Raw genomic sequence first — 16,754 nt, 5'->3', positions numbered from 1 at the left:
TCATTCTACAGATGAGAAAACTGAGGCAAACAGGTTTAAATGACTTCCCCAAAGTCACACAGCTAATAAGGTTCTGAGGCTGGATTTGAACTCAGGAAGATGAATCTTCCTGATTTGAGAGCCAATGTACTACTATGCTATCTGCAAGTCCTATGGAGATAATTATAAAGACTTATATTTGGATTCTAAAACTCTATTTCACATTATAACATTTTGGAGTCATTGTTGGATATAGTTTGTCCAAAAACAGGAATGCAAGTTTCATAAGGAAGGTACTGTTTGTCTTTACATCCTTAGCACCTAAGACAGGGTTTGGCTCATGGTATTCACTTACAAAATGCTTGTTGATTGCTTTTGATGATGAAATCTCATCCTTCCTTCAGTTTTATCATCAGTGAAATGAAGGATTTGCATTATGTGTCCTCTAAGATCCTTTTTCAATTCTATAATGCTTCCTGGAGCCATGAAACTGCAGAACATTCTTGGTAATAACAAAAGCCTTGGTTCAAGCCAGAAGCTACAAAATATGGGTAATGTTCCCAATATTGTTACATACTTCATTGGGTGACCTTAAACTATCTCATTCTTTTTTTTCTTTTTGCTGAGGAAATTGGGGTTAAATGACTTGCTAAGGGTCACACAGCCAGGAAGTGTTAAGTGTCTGAAATCAGATTTGAACTTGGGTCCTCCTGACTTCAGGGCTGGTGCTCTATCCACCGCACCACCTAGCTGCCCCTATTTCATTCTTCATTATGCTTTCTAATGTGGAAGAGAATTTGAAACACAAAACTTCAAAAAAAGTTTTAAAATTCTTTTAACATATAATTGAGGAAAATATAAAATGGAGTAAAAGTAGTATAAGGAACAAAAGCCCAACCTCATGATGGTTCAACCTATTCAAATTCAAATATTTCCTTTGCCAGCCATATGGAAATGTGACCATACCTTAGAGCGCTCATTCTCTTAGAATTGTATCTAAATCAGGATCTAGAGCTTTGAACTTCTCTTCTATGACCATGGTGTCTTAGTTGGTAGTGTGGTTCAGTGGAAATATTATGGGTTGTAAAGTTAGAGGTCCCGAGTTCCTAGCCCACCTCTGCCACCTAATACTGCTGTGACTTTTGAAAGCCACTTAAACCTCTATGAGTCTCAGTTTCCTTATTTGGAGTTAGACTCAATGGCCTTTGGAATCCCTTTCAAGTCTAGACCAACAATTCTATGATCTTTCTATTTCTGGTATCATCTTAGTACTTATGCTACTTTTCACCATCATCATCATAACTTTTAGCCCCTTAAACAATAATGTTTACTTACCACACCAGGCTTTAACCTCCTTTCCCTACTTCCTCTACAGTTTGCCATTCCAGCAACACTAGTCATTGTGACCACATCTGTCTAATCTCATCACTAGATGACCTCCACCATTTGCTTTGTTCACTCTAGTTGTAGAACTATTGAACATATCTAGAACAAGTATTGCTATTGAGTTGATTTCATCCACGAAAATTTTATGGCTCATAATCTCAGCTAGGCTCACCTACTTGCTTGAAGAACCCTTTGTTGTTGTTGTAGTTGTTTGGTCATTTCAATGATGTCCAAATTTTCATGACTTCATTTGAGGTTTTCTTAGCAGAGCTACTGGATTGGTTTACCATTTTCCTTTCCAGATCCTTTAACAGATGAGAAATTGAGGCAAACAGGGTTAAAAGTGATTTACCTAGTTCTGAGGTTGAATGTGTACTCAGCAAGATAATAAGTCTTCCTTGATTTCAGGCCTGGTGCTCTATCCACTATTACCTAGCTGCCCCTAGGAGCCTTTTACTCTACTCTTATTAATCTTTATCTCATTCTGCACAGAATTTATTATAAACATTTTTTCTTCTTCTCTTCTCAATACCAGACCCACTCAAGCACATTTATAATTGAGTTCTCAGTCTCTTACTTCACTAAAAAGATTGAAGCCATTTGGTGGGATCCTTGTAATTCACCTCCACCTCTGGACTCCATTCCTTAGACCTCTATATCATTTCTTTCTTTCTCTTTCCATGTGGAATGGAGTGAGGAGGAGGAGGAAAAGAATTTTTGGTATTAATTAAGGCTGACCCTTCTATCTATTCTCTTGATTCCATTCCCTTCTATCTTCTATAAATCCTAATTCCATCAGTCTTTTCACTTTCCTTCTCTCCCCTCTCTAATCAGTTTTCCACATAACTTTAAAAATAACATTAGCCTGCACCTTGTCTTGGCTGGCAAATGGCTGGGGAGGTGAAGAAAGGGAATCGAGCTGTTTTGCATCCTGGTTTCTTAGTTTATAGCATCAGTTCAGACTCAATTTAGTAACAACAGTTCACCTCTCAGACATTGCAGGTAGGGAGCAGTTTTGAAAAATCAACCAAAAAGGTAACACAAAAGGAATACTTTTTACTACCTAATAACAGGCAAATCATATGTTATTAAATATAGTAAAAAAATATATATTACACAAAAATATGTGTAATAGAAATTCAAATTCTATAATGAAATTCTTGCTTTTCTTTTAATGTTAATTTTTAATTCATAATAAAAAAATTTAAGATAAAAATTCAATTAGCTTTACTCTATAAAAGGGGAATATATTAAATTTACATTAGCTGGAAAGTAATATTTTAAAATAATTTTCAGTCAACATATATTTCTTAACTCTTTACTATACATAAGTCACTTTATTTGGTAATGGGGGAATAGAAATATGTTCCTTGCTTTCAAGAAGCTTACAATTAAATATGGAAGATAAATAATGTACAATAGAATACATACAAAACTATGATGTACTCAAAGAGGTATAAAGCTCTTTGAGAGATGTTTTGAGAGAAGAGATGCTCTGAGAGAAGATCCTGGCATTGTCAGAGATGAATCATGAAAAGCTTCATGGAGAAGGTACATCTAATCTGAGCATAAAAGAAAGCAAAAGATACACATTTGTCAGATAGCATAAGATATTTTGGATCATATCTTTAACCTTGTTTCTTAGTGCAAAGAACACAGGATTGACAGAGTCAAAGAACATCAATTTAAATTGTCTCTGCCACTTAATAACTGCGTAACATCACACAAACACCTTTTTCTCTTTGGGCCTCAGTTTCCTCATTTGTAAACTACCTAGTTCAGAATTATGGTGAGCACAACATGAGAGGATATGTTAAGTGTTTTACAAATCATGAAGCATTCCAAATGTGATGCAGAATTTCTTTAGTATAACTATCTAACAAAACATTTTATAAACTTCATAAATCTATAAAGGTGTTACTGTTAATGATAATTGATATGAAATGTACTCCACTGAGGCATTGTCACTTTTTCATCTATATGGACATGATTTTTAGGGACCAGGTTAAGTTTTTATTATCACATCTTTCTTAAAAGTTTCCACTTAAGGAAATATTATGTGGAATCAGCAACATGGCAAGTTGATACTTCTCTGAATCCTGTTGTATTTTAATGATCTGATAGTAGGAAACATTAAAATAATTCATCTGAATATGCTTAAATAGGTCAGAAAAAGCTTTTTGGAGAGCTGGGCTGGAGTGGGGGAGGGATGTGGTTTAAAATGCCTAGGACGAAGAGTCATTTTTAATTGTGCTGTGATTTGACTTCTCAGCACAGTTAGTAAACTACAGGTTTCTCATCAGGCTGGTTCTCAAGCAAATTAAGTTTTCACCAAACCAGCTTTAATGATAAAGCAGCACACAGCTGTGCTCCCCAGTACAGGAAAGAGGGACCACCAGTCCCTATGAATGGGGTTGAATGAAAGGAATGACTAAGGGATTATGGAAATATCATAGAGGAGGAAAAAATAAATCCATGAAAGGAGTACATTTGGGGAAGATAACCTAAAGGAACAGGAGAAGGAGAGATGGTTATTTCCAGGAAGGGGAAGGAAAAAGAAAGGGATGCTGACAAAAAAAACAAACAAACAAACAAAAAAAAACATTTTTTAACACTTGTGTTTAGGAAGCCATAGAGTTTATTCGGAATTTAAAAGGTTTTCTTAATGCCTTCCCTTCCAAAAAATGTTAGAAAAAATTAATGTTTTATTATCATGAGAGAAAGGGTCATTTCAGAAGATAGTCATATCCTACACAAATTAGCCACTATTAATTTTATTTTGCAATGACATTACTAATGTATTGTAATAAAACCTATCACCAATTAAATCACAATTAAATCCAGATATTCCCCTCTGGTGCCATAAAACTGTAAAACCCCCAAATTATGTTGGTTATTCAATCACCAATTTATAACATTATTCTAAGGAACTAATTCTTCCATGTAGCATTATTTCATCTAATGTTTATAATTTGATTCAAATAAAGATGTTGGATGGGTTATACCAGGTTTCTTAACATGAGACCTTAAAGAAGTTTGTGAATGAATTTTATGGGGTCTGTTAATTTAAATGGGAAAAAATAAACCTTTATTTCAATGTTATTGTTTTCCTTTGTAATTCTATGTACTTTATTCATAGAAAACATTATTCCTAGAAGGTGTCCATAGAGTTCACCAGTGAGGTCCAGAACACACACAACTCTAGTACCTATGGGTCATGCTATGATAACTCATGTGCTATTTCCCTTCCATTCTAATGTGACGAAGCTGAGTTGTATATTTCAATCATTCCTAAATACCAATACTCTCCTTATAGTCCTAAATTTTGTAAGACACTCTAATAATCAACTTATCTAACATTTTCAGATTAAAGATGGAATAAGCAAAACCAGGAACATGAAAAGAACCAACCCACTAGCAGAGGTTAGGGACAAAGCCAAATTTTCTTTACACTCTTCACACAATATCATTCATTATCAGTAATCCAGTTCTCTGTCATACTTGAAGAGAGAAAAAGCAATGCTATGAATTTATATTTCTTTTTCAAATAGATTTGCTAGAATAGATGCATCAACCACTGTGAGTTTAAGAAAATGTGGTTCAATTAATTTGACTCGGACTTATTTTTCAGCTCCATCCCAACTTTAAAAGTGAGTCATCTCCTGTCATTTAGATCAATTAATGTTTTGACATAGTATAAACTGGAAATCCAAATAATTTATTATGATTTCAGTAGAACCCAATGCAATAGGGTGCAATGAACAAAGAACAAAAGATTCAAATAACTTGGATTTTTTTTTTAGAAACAGTATTTCTTACTATTGATATGTAGCCCTGATACAGAATTTTTCTCATCCATCATTTAAAATTTAACCTTGGGGACATTAATGAAGTTATGTGAAATCATATTGAATAATTGATTATATGTATGATAACCCCTGGCTATAACTCAAAGAAATAACTGTTGGGAGAGATCCTATGACTTTATTGTACTGGTTATAGTACAATTCAGGACAATCAAATTAAGATAAACTCTGAAATCCAAACAAGCTGCCATTTTTATGTTAGAAAGTGTGGTTTAATTCATTAAGGCTATGACTATACTGCCTCCACCGATCAAATGGAGTCATTTCACAATGTAGGTCAAGTCAATTGATGCTTCTAACTGCTATAAAGTTGAAATACTAATTACATAGCAATGTCTGGACAGCCAGCCCACTGTCTAAAAAACATCTAGAAATTTTGTGGACTGGAAAATCAACATGAGTTAACATTGCAATATAACAATGAGATTCAGGGCATCACATTTTAGAAAGGATATTGATCAATGGAAAAGCAAAAAGTATTATGATCAAGAGTCTCAAAATCCAGAAGTCTGAGCTAGGAGCAGTAATAGATATTACATAGAAGCAGACTAAGATAAGCCTAAGAGAAAACTATCTCACATTTTGAGTTCTCCAAAAGTAGAACAGGCTGTCTGTCCTGTCTGGCTCATGAATTTTCAAGAAAAGGCAATAAGCCATTTTAAAAATATGTTGTATAAGAGCTCTGTCTGGTTTGCATTGGACCAGAGGGGTCCTAAAATTCCTTTTAATTCTCAGATTCTAAAATTATGTAATTTTTTATTTGTGAAGCATTTAACTTTCTCATCTTTGAAATAGTTCATTAAAATTCAGTTCCATATTTTATTGCATCTTACTTAAGTTTATTTGTATTTATTTAGAATAATAAATTTCAACCACAGTTATATCCTTTAAATCAGTAGTTTTCAAAGTATGTTCCAGAAAATATCCTGAAACCCTTTCAGAGGGTCTACAAATAAAATTTTGTTTTTATTTCTAATGTAGTAAATATCTATAAATATAATATACATAAAAACTCTTAGGACACGTTCTCAATGATTTTTAATAGTATAAAGCTACTGAGAACAAAAACTTCAGGAAAAGGAGTGAAGTGACCAAGGTCACTCAACTAGCAAATTTTTGAGGGTGAATTTGGACTCAAGTTTTGCTGATTCCAGGTCACATTCTATCTAGTTGTGTCACTTAACTCCTTTTGCTTCAGTTTCCTCATCTGTAAAATAATCTGAAGAAGGAAATGAATGGCAAACCACTTTAGTATCTTTGCCAAGAAAACCCCAAATGGGATCACAAAGACATGGCTGTAGCAAGTGAACAACAAAATCAGAAAGCTGAATAAATTGATCTCCATGAACTTTAAGTCATCTCTAAAATCTCAGTTGATTTTTTCATTTGTAAAAAGAATAGAGAAAGATCAGTGTTGACATTCAGTAGCCTCTCCCTCCTGTCCTCCCACCTTTTGCTCCTGGTCCTAGAAGGGCCAAGCATGTGACACTCTTCTTCTATCTAAAGGATTCAGGGTTTCTTGCGGTAGAGCTTGTGACACACTGATAATGACTATCAGACACATTTCCTGAAACATGACACTGCCCTGGCTCTTCTCTCTTTGTGTATCAGGACAACAAAAGAATGACAAGTCCATCAGTCGTCATACAAGAATAACTGGTGCTGGCAAACTCCCTGGTTCTTTCATTCTTCCCCGAGCTGAAGCTATGGATTGTGTTGTCTTGTGTGGGGCAGATGAAACTTTGTGAAGCCTTTTTAGAGAATCATTGATCACTAGGCCCCTTCTGGAGACCTGCCCAGGGTCACAGAACTGGTGTGTGTCAGAGGAAGGACTTACACGCAAGTCATCCTGAATCGAAGCCAGCTTCCTATACACTGGCATATTGCCTCAAAGTCCAGACTTTGAAGTATAAACACAAATTTGGTCCATCAAACCAACATGGATTTATGGTGAAAAGACAATCCTCACAGAATGTGTTATAAGAAAAAATGAATTTTAAATAGAATGCTAAAGGGAAATCTCAGGTCTAGGCTAAATACCACCATCTTATCCATATATATGTGTTATATGCATACACACAAATATATGTATCCATGTATATGAACGTGTATATGAATAAGTAACTTCATGAATAAAGGGATAAGGATTATACTTATGTATTCATTGGTATAAGGAGTTCCTAGATGAGGAACTCTTCTACCAATGCATGTGGATACCTTCTCTAAATCTAGTCTTCAAGAGTTGTCTAGAACACTGAGCAGTTAATTCATATGCGCAGAATCACATAGCCAATATGTAGTAATAATGGAACCTGAACTCAAGTTTTTATGGTTCCAAGGCAAAATCTGTAGATTCTATACCCAGGCCACCTCTTATGTTTACATATAAGCAAATAAATAAATTAATGAATGGATGGATGAATAAATGAATAAATAACCAAATCAATAAATATGTATGTGTGTATATATATACTTGCATACACATATACATATATGCATTTATATGTTTATATGTACACATATATCCATGCATAAATATGTATAATATATTAATAGATGCATATTATATTACAATTATGTAATATGATTACATTTTACATTATATGCAACATATACTATAAATATAATATACATATATAGCATTATATATCATAATATATGCTTGTTATATGTTCACTATGAATGCTTATATGTTGTTGTTTTTGTTCAATTGATTCAATTATATCTGAATCTTCATAACTTCATTTGGGATTTTCTTGACACAGATAATGGAGCAGTTTGCCATTTCCTTCTCTAGTTCATTTTATAGATGAGGAAACTGAGGCAAACAAGATTAAATAATTGCCCAGTAAATATCTGAGGCTGTACTTGAACATACTTTTTCCTAACTCCAGGGTTAGCACTCTAGTCACTGCCACCTATTTGTACTATTGTATATTGTATATACATACTCAGAAATGTTAAATGAATGAAAAGTTAATAAAGTGATTGGGTTTAAACACAAATAGTATAGAATACCATTAAGGAGAAAGAACATAATCTGTGCAAGTATATCTCAAGATCCTTGATCTCCCTGAATGGGCCATTGTGATAAACCACACCAATTTGACTTTGATCACTGTTTGTATTTTTAATATGTAAGCTGAATCACCCAGTATGGTGACCACGGCAATTAGTCTTATAGACAAATCTTAGATATATTTCTAGAACTAAACTAAAATATTCATCCAGTAACACAAATGAAGTAGACTCTAGGTGTGGCTCTGAATCATCTGCCTGTGTCCTTCAGTAGGAGAAATGAACAATGGTTACAAGTACCTAAAGCAGTTGAAATCAATTGGTGGAGAAGGCAGGAGTGGAAGAAAAAGAATTGTAAACATCAATGTGGGAAGGATAACTACAGCTAGAAACTATATTTTTTAAAAGGACTTTTTTTTAAATGTTAAAAAGTTTTGTAAATATTGTTTCAAAAAAGAGAAACATTTCTTAAATGTTTTTTAAGAAGAGGAGACATCCTTGTTTTTCCTTCGTTTTTACTTAGAAACCTTTTTTTTTAGAAAAATCCATTTACAAAAGGATATTCTTCATTTTAGATATCAATTTTTTTAATTTTTAAATGAACATTGTTTTATGAATCATGTGGAGAGAGAAAAATCAACAAAAGGAAAAAATCATGGGAGAGAAAAAACAGAAAAAAAATAGTATGTATTGATTTACATTAAATTTTTTTAAAGTTTTTTGTCTGAGCCAAGATGAGGTCCAACCTTATTTACCTGGCATTTATTCTATTTATTCTTTTATTCTATTATCCCTAACTTTCTTTTGCAACTTTATGTCTGACTTCTCTATTTGAATTCTATGTTCTAAGAGCTAAAATGGTCTGTCCACTCACTCCCCCAAAGTACTTTATATTTCATTAGTGCTATGTTCTTGCTCCTGCTGTCTTCTCCTTTTTACGTGACCTCTTTCTCCTTTTCTGTCTGCCTAAATTCTGCACATACTTTGCGACCCAGTTGAAATCTTTTGTCTTTTTCTCACTCAACTGCAAGGCTCAATCACCTATAGCACTTAATTTATAGGGTTGTGGTGAGGATCCAATGAGATAAAACTTGGTATGTTCCTCACACACAGTAGGTACTATATAAATGTATATTCCTCCTCTGGTATCTCCTTCCCCCCAACCCCTTCACATTTGGCAATTTATCAGCTATTATATTATCTTACCTCTGGAATTATTTTCTTGCATTGATATTTATTTTTTCATCTATTTATACATTGGTTTCCTCTAATAGTATTGTAATGTAAGCTCTTTGAGTGCAGGGCTTCAGGCTCTTGTTTATATCTCTTTCAGGGATTTACTCACAGTTTGTTGATCGGGCAAGAAATAACCTTTCCAATCACTAGAATAGCAAGAAACAGGGACAGACAGAAGCAAAATTACAAATAGCAGAAGTTAGTGGGCAGGGTCCCCAGCCTTCCTTTTAATTACCTTTTGCCATTTCTTTTGCAGGGATCTCTCTGTTTCTTCCCTCCTACTTTTCTACCCTCCCCATACATTCAGATTTCTAGTTGCCTTCATGTTCTTTCTTTCCCTAAAGGGACTTGAAAATCCTAATTTCCTACTTATTTATGAGGAAACTGGAACCCATAGAGGTTAGTGACTTTTTCAAGGTCACAAAGAATAATTTTCTTTTCTTTATTTTTTTAACATGTGAATTCTACCAAACATTTTTTATGTATAATTTTTTTTAAATTTAATAGCCTTTTATTTACAGGTTATATGTATGGGTAACTTTACAGCATTGACAATTGCCAAACCTCTTGTTCCAATTTTTCCCCTCCTTTCCCCCACCCCTTCCCCCAGATGGCAGGATGACCAGTAAATGTTAAATATATTAAAATATAAATTAGATACACAATAAGTATACATGACCAAACCGTTATTTTGCTGTACAAAAAGAATCGGATTCTGAAATATTGTACAATTAGCCTGTGAAGGAAATCAAAAATGCTGGTGGGCAAAAATATAGGGATTGGGAATTCTATGTAATGGTTCTTAGTCATCTCCCAGAATTCTTTTGCTGGGTGTAGTTCATTACTGCTCCATTGGAACTGATTTGGTTGATTTCATTGCTGAGGATGGCCAAGTCCATCAGAATTGGTCATCATATAGTATTGTTGTTGAAGTATATAATGATCTCTTGGCCCTGCTCATTTCACTCAGCATCAGTTCGTGTAAGTCTCTCCAGGCCTTTCTGAAATCATCCTGTTGGTCATTTCTTACCGAGCAATAATATTCCATAATATTCATATACCACAATTTATTCAGCCATTCTCCAACTGATGGGCATCCACTCATTTTCCAGTTTCTAGCCACTACAAAGAGGGCTGCCACAAGCATTCGTGCACATACAGGTCCCTTTCCCTTCTTTATGATCTTTTTGGGATATAAGCCCAGTAGTAACGCTTCTGGATCAAAGGATATGCACAGTTTGATAACTTTTTGAGCATAATTCCAAATTGCTCTCCAGAATGGTTGGATATATTCACACTTCCACCAGCAATGTATCAGTGTCCCTGTTTTCCCACATCCCTTCCAACATTCCGCATTATTTTTCCCTGTCATTCTAGCCAGTCTGACAGGTGTGTAGTGGTATCTCAGAGTTGTCTTAATTTGCATTTCTCTGATTAATAATGACTTGGAGCATCTTTTCATATGGTTAAAAATAGTTTCAATTTCTTCACCTGAGAATTGTCTGTTCATATCCTTTGACCATTTATCAATTGGAGAATGGCTTGATTTCTTATAAATTAGAGTCAATTCTCTATATATACAAAGAATAATTTTCAAAGTTGGATTTTGATCAAAGGATGTCCAGGACTAAAAGGATCAAAACTCCTTCAGCAAAAACCAGTTTTCTTGAAGATTAACGCAGAAAAGTATCTGATCTGAGGCATTTATACTTTAGTGTAAATAAACTTTAGTCAATCTGTTTTCTTTCATTTGGACTGTTTATATTTTAAAGCCTTTTAACCTCTTGTGAAAGATTTGGTTTTTCTTAATGGGATTTTAGACAAGCTTGGAAACACTGGGTCCCTTCCTAAGCACTTGTCAGCAGCAATGTAAACTGCTTTTTTTTTTTTTGTATGAGACTGGCCTGCCCATGGCAATCAATGATGGCATCTTTCAATATAAAATTCTAGTATAAAGAACATCTCCAGCAAAGAGTTAACAATGGATTATATTTTATTTTAACGAGTCAGTACTTCTCAGCCTAAATTGTGAGCTCAAGCTCAACTGAAGAGGGAGAAAGGGAGGAAAGAAGGGAAGGAAGGAAGGAGGGAAAGAGACAGAGTGAGTGAGAGAGACAAAGAGAGGGGAGAGAGGAAGAGGGAGAGGGAAAAAAGATGGGATGGTGAGGGAAGGATACACACACATATACATATATATAGAGAGAGAAAGGTGGAAGAAAGGGGAGAGAGGGAGAGAGAGAGAGAGAGAGAGAGCGCTTGAAAGGAGTTGAGTGAGTGAGGAGATATGAGAATGAAATGATATTGTAGAAGAAAAGAAGGAAAAAGTATTTTATTGTATAAAAAGGGCCCCAATGCTTCCAAGTTCAAGTCTGAAATTCCATTAACACAAAACAAAACTTTCCCAAGTTAAAAGGCATTAAAATATAACATCCCGTATGAGAGGAAATAAATTAATAGAAACTGTTTACACAAAAGTACAAATGACTGAGATTAGAGGCTTTCCTGGTTTTAATCACTGGGGAAATTGCTATAACTGAAGGAATTTTGGATTTGGAGTCAGAGGAGGAGAAGAAAAAAGAGGAGGAAAAGGACAAGGAGGTAGAAGAAGAGAAAAACCCATCTAGACAGTAGAATTGTGAAGGAAATAAAGCATCACTAAGTTCCCTCCCAAAATAGTGGTGTAGACAGTCCTATTCCTTCAATTATAAAAATTTTTCTAGTACTTATATCCATGTATAGCTTCACCTTAATCAGTTTTTCCAATTTTGTTACAAATTGCTCCCTTTTATTATTACTAATACTAGATTCGCCATTTCCTATCTTTGTGTCTTTGCATTCCTTATATGTACTCTTCTCCACCTTTTAAGGTCAACTCATAATATATTTCCTAATCTCCTAGCTGCCAGAGTCCTCCTACCCCCAAATTACCTTGTATCAATTTTGAATATGTCTATGTACATACATATTTTCTTTCCTGATAGAACATAGATTCCTTGAGAGTACAACTTTTGTCTTTGTACCCTTTTGTCTCCCATGATTCATAGAACATAAGTAAGCATTTAATAATTTCTTCTTGATTGATTGATTGATAGTCTTTGATCACTTATCCTTTGAGGAATGTCTCTGACTGAAGGTATGCATTAGATCCATATTTATCTCAGATATTAGAACTTTATGAGAGATATTTAAAGCAAAAGTCAACTTATTTTCCTTAATTTACAGCTTTATTTCTTGTTCTAATTGCATTGATTTCAGTAATAGTAAGTCTTCCAAAGATCTAGTCGTTTTTGATGTTGGAAGGGAATTTGAAATAGAGAACTGATTATATTCCTTCCCTTTCTTGAAGAAAGCCGTTTGGATTGGTGGCTATTATGAAAGGCTGATTTCTCATGCATTTCCTGCTAAATGATTTATGTCCTGTCCAAATATTGAGAAAGGAAAAAAAATCATTGTGGTCAGCATGCCTTAAACCTGAATAATTTATTTAACAAGTGGTAGTCATGTTGGGTGTGACAAGTATATTATAGGTTAAAGGGCACTAATTAAACATATTCATACTATCTTAATTCCATTTTCTTTTGTAATAAAGAAAAGGAAACAAAGAAAGCTCATAGAATAATAAATTTAGAGCTGCAAGGAATTCTAGAGGAAGAAATCCCCTCATTTTACAGATGAGTAAACTGGGCCTAGAGATGTTAAATGACTTATCAAAGATCACACAAATAAGCAAGTTGGTATTTGAACTGAGATTCTGTGACTACAAATGATGCTACAATAGAAAAAAATCTAAGTAATTTAAATAAACATACATATATGGGCATGCATACATACGTATACATATACATTTGGACATGTGTGCATTTCAAGAATGTTCAGAATCAATATTCTGGGTTATTTGTAACATGACTTATCCTAAAAGCTTTTCTGAAAGTATTCATTTTTCTTAAAAATTTTCCCAGACATCTTTGCCTCAATCCTTGCCTAAACTTTGATTATACATTTTTATGTATATGTCCTATTCACCATTAGATAATAATGATACAAATAAAAAGAGCTGACATTTTAAGATTTGCAGAGTATATTAACTCATTTGACTGTATCTTTCTAGAGGGAAAAGACTGTCATCACTTTTTCACCTTTGTATCACTAGCACCCAGTAAAGTGAACACAGGAGATAAGGACTTGGCAAATATTTGCTGTCTTGAATGTATTTTTATTTCAGGATTTTTTAGAAACCATTCCTGAACAACGTGTGTGTGTATGTATGTGTGTATGTGTGTGCTTAAACTTAAAGATTTACAGATTTTTCTTAGGCAATTTCTGGCAGCATATCATACAAAGAATGCGAGAATGAAGACTCTCTTGTTCTAGTCTTGGCCCTGTGACCTTGGATAAGTCACTTCACCTGGACTTTGTTGACTCATCTTTGAGCCCTAACCTTCTATATTTTAATTTGTTTTATAGTTATAGGGATAGCTAGGTAGTTCAGTGCATAGAATGCTGGGCCTAGAGTCATCTGTCTCAGTCACTCAGTCAGAGTGACCCTGGGCAAGTCACTTAACCCTGTTTTGCCTCAGTTTCCTCATCTGTAAAATGAGCTGAAGAAGGAAATGGTAAACTATTTCATTATCTTTGCCAAGAAAACTTCAAATGGAATCACAAAGAGTCAAAGATAAATTACAATTTCCTCTTTACTTGTGCCTTTAAATAAGGTCATATGAGAAAATGTTCATATTAATATTGCATTTTAATATTAGTGAAAAGACAAAAAAATTAAAATTAACCCAATATTTTTTTCTTCCCTAGGTCCACCAAGATCAGCATTATGACTGATGGTGATTATGATTATCTAATCAAACTCCTGGCCCTTGGAGATTCAGGGGTGGGGAAGACTACATTCCTTTATAGATATACCGACAATAAATTCAATCCCAAATTCATCACTACAGTAGGAATAGACTTTCGGGAAAAACGTGTGGTGAGTTTTTAATTTAACTTACTCTTCAGGTGCTTTTCTTGCAGAAAGATGGAGATGCTATCATTAAATAATATCCATTTACTTCCTCTAGTGAGACTCACAATCTCTGGAAGTTCATTTTGATCTATAATCCTATATATTCCCTTCTGGAGAGAAAAGAATCTTTGGATGGGGAGGATGCATTCCTCACTAACAATAACATACTGTTGTTTGTTTAAATATAATGAGTATTATACACAGAACTGCAGAAAATAGCACTTTCTGGAGATCTTAAGAGATTGTTCTAAAAAATTTTAAATGAATTCCTTTAGAATCCATTGACTTAAAATTTGGGTCAATTTGGATTTTATCCTTAAAAGGAATTAACTGAAATCTCAAGGACCTGGATTCAAATCTCATCCCCGAGATTCATTACCTTTTTGTGACTTTAGGGAAGATAATTAGCCACAGTCCAATTCATCCTTCACACCGCTGACAAATCTTCCTAATATATCATTCTAATCATATCATTCTCTTCCTGAGTTTTTTTTTTTTTAAATTCCTATAGAATTAAATACAAATTAAAAAAAAAAAAGCTATCTGTGACTTCCTCTGGATAGGAAACTCCCAGTGAAGGAACTCCCTCTATCAAAGCAGATGGACACCTGATATGCAATATATAATCTTAGAGTTTGTTGACATTGAAATTAGACAAATGACCTGGGCTTACACAGCCAATATGTGTCAGAAGCAGAAACTGAATGCAAATCTTGATTCTTAGGCTGGTTTTCAATTCATTATGCAGTGTTGTCTCTCATTAATTTGGCAACTAAGATCTTCTACAGTATGATGCTATTATTTAATGTTGATATGTCTTGTACCCTTCAGTTTCAGACAAGTTGGACTATAAATTATTACTAAATGATGTCCTACCCACCCCGCCCTCTATATATTTGCAGACCCTATCCCTGCCATGACTGGAATTCTCTCTTCATATATCTTTTCCTTTTGAAATTGTTGTTCTCTTTCAGTTCAGGGCCATTTCTACCATGAATTTTTCTCTGAAACTCTTCTCTAACTCTCAAATAAAAGTGATCTTTTTCTCTTTAAATTTCTCATTGCACTATGGCTAGACTTTTTGAGGGCACAGACTGTGTTATTGTTTGTCTTTGTATCTCCAACATCAGGCATGGTGTTGTTCAAATCACAGATATGAGAATAATCCAATTACTCTCCAGAGAATGTGATAACAAGAATACTTTGGACTATATTCAGACACTTTCATTCCCAATAGTAGAACTTTTTCTAGGAATAGATATATTATGATATATGAGACATATGACCTAATAAAAAAAGTTCCAGGCTTAGAGTCAGGGAATAGATTATAAAGACCTTGGGCAATATATTTAACCTCTAAGAGTCTCAGTTTTTGATTTGTTAAATGGAGTAGTAGTGCTCAGTTGGCCCAGAGATCCAACTAGTAGGACATTATCCTGAGGATTAAAATATAGTGCTAAGGATTTATTATTGTCAAAATTATATCTGTTATCACTTTATATTATTTGAGCAACAAGCATGTCCAATGATTGCAAATTGTGAAATAATTTGTGGTATGTTATCATTATTGCTATCATGACTTAATAATGAAAATTATGAAAAATATATAAACATGGAAAGATTTATATAAAATGATGCAAAGCAAGGTCAACAGAATGGAAAATATGAATGTCAGAATGACTATAACAATATTAAAAAAGGCAATAAAATATTATAAATACCCAGATGGATTTGGCAGAGAAACATGAGTATAAATAAATTGTTAAAATTTGTAGCATATAATTGCTTTCCTAATTAACAAGAAAATAGTTTGGAATTTTAAGATTTTAATTAGAGATTTACTCTATGGTCTTGTGATTTTATATTTGTTAAATATCAAGTTTGTGATAATAAAATAATTCTTCAGATAAAATATACACTATTATTTTACCAGATATTTGGTATACTTGATAGGGCTGTGGCATCAGTGATAGAAAGATTATGGTTCCAATATCCCCTTAGACCTTCTTAGCTAAGTAATTTGCTTTTCCTCTCTGTACCTCAGTTTTCTCAACTGTCAGATTATAATGGCTAAGAAGGACTTTTAATGGTCTTTCTCAGATCTAAAATATGTGATCAGTAGATCAGTTTAGGAATTTGTTTTGCCTGATTATTCATATTTATTTACAAAAGCTTTTTCTTCATTCTTTTCCCATGTAAAGGAAAGAAAATTTATTTTGTTCATTAAAAAATTAATTTTAGAAAACAAATGAGAT

The 16,754-nt window shown here is 33.8% G+C and overlaps 1 protein-coding gene across 4 annotated transcripts in view; it reads left to right on the top strand.

The window, feature by feature from the left end:
* The window catches only part of RAB27B (RAB27B, member RAS oncogene family), a 206,641-nt gene that overhangs the window by 170,856 nt on the left and 19,031 nt on the right, over positions 1 to 16,754 (top strand). For all 4 annotated transcript variants that reach the window (XM_031945939.1, XM_031945938.1, XM_031945937.1 and 1 more), the window contains one exon: positions 14,292 to 14,463. In XM_031945939.1, the coding sequence (XP_031801799.1) occupies positions 14,292 to 14,463 (172 nt within the window). The remainder of the gene's footprint in view (positions 1 to 14,291; positions 14,464 to 16,754) is intronic.

This window comes from Sarcophilus harrisii, chromosome 1, assembly GCF_902635505.1.
Source record: "Sarcophilus harrisii chromosome 1, mSarHar1.11, whole genome shotgun sequence".
In the NCBI taxonomy this organism is placed as follows: Eukaryota; Metazoa; Chordata; class Mammalia; order Dasyuromorphia; family Dasyuridae; genus Sarcophilus; species Sarcophilus harrisii.
Note: the sequence above shows the minus strand (reverse complement) of the source record. Positions and strands in the feature narration are given on the sequence as shown.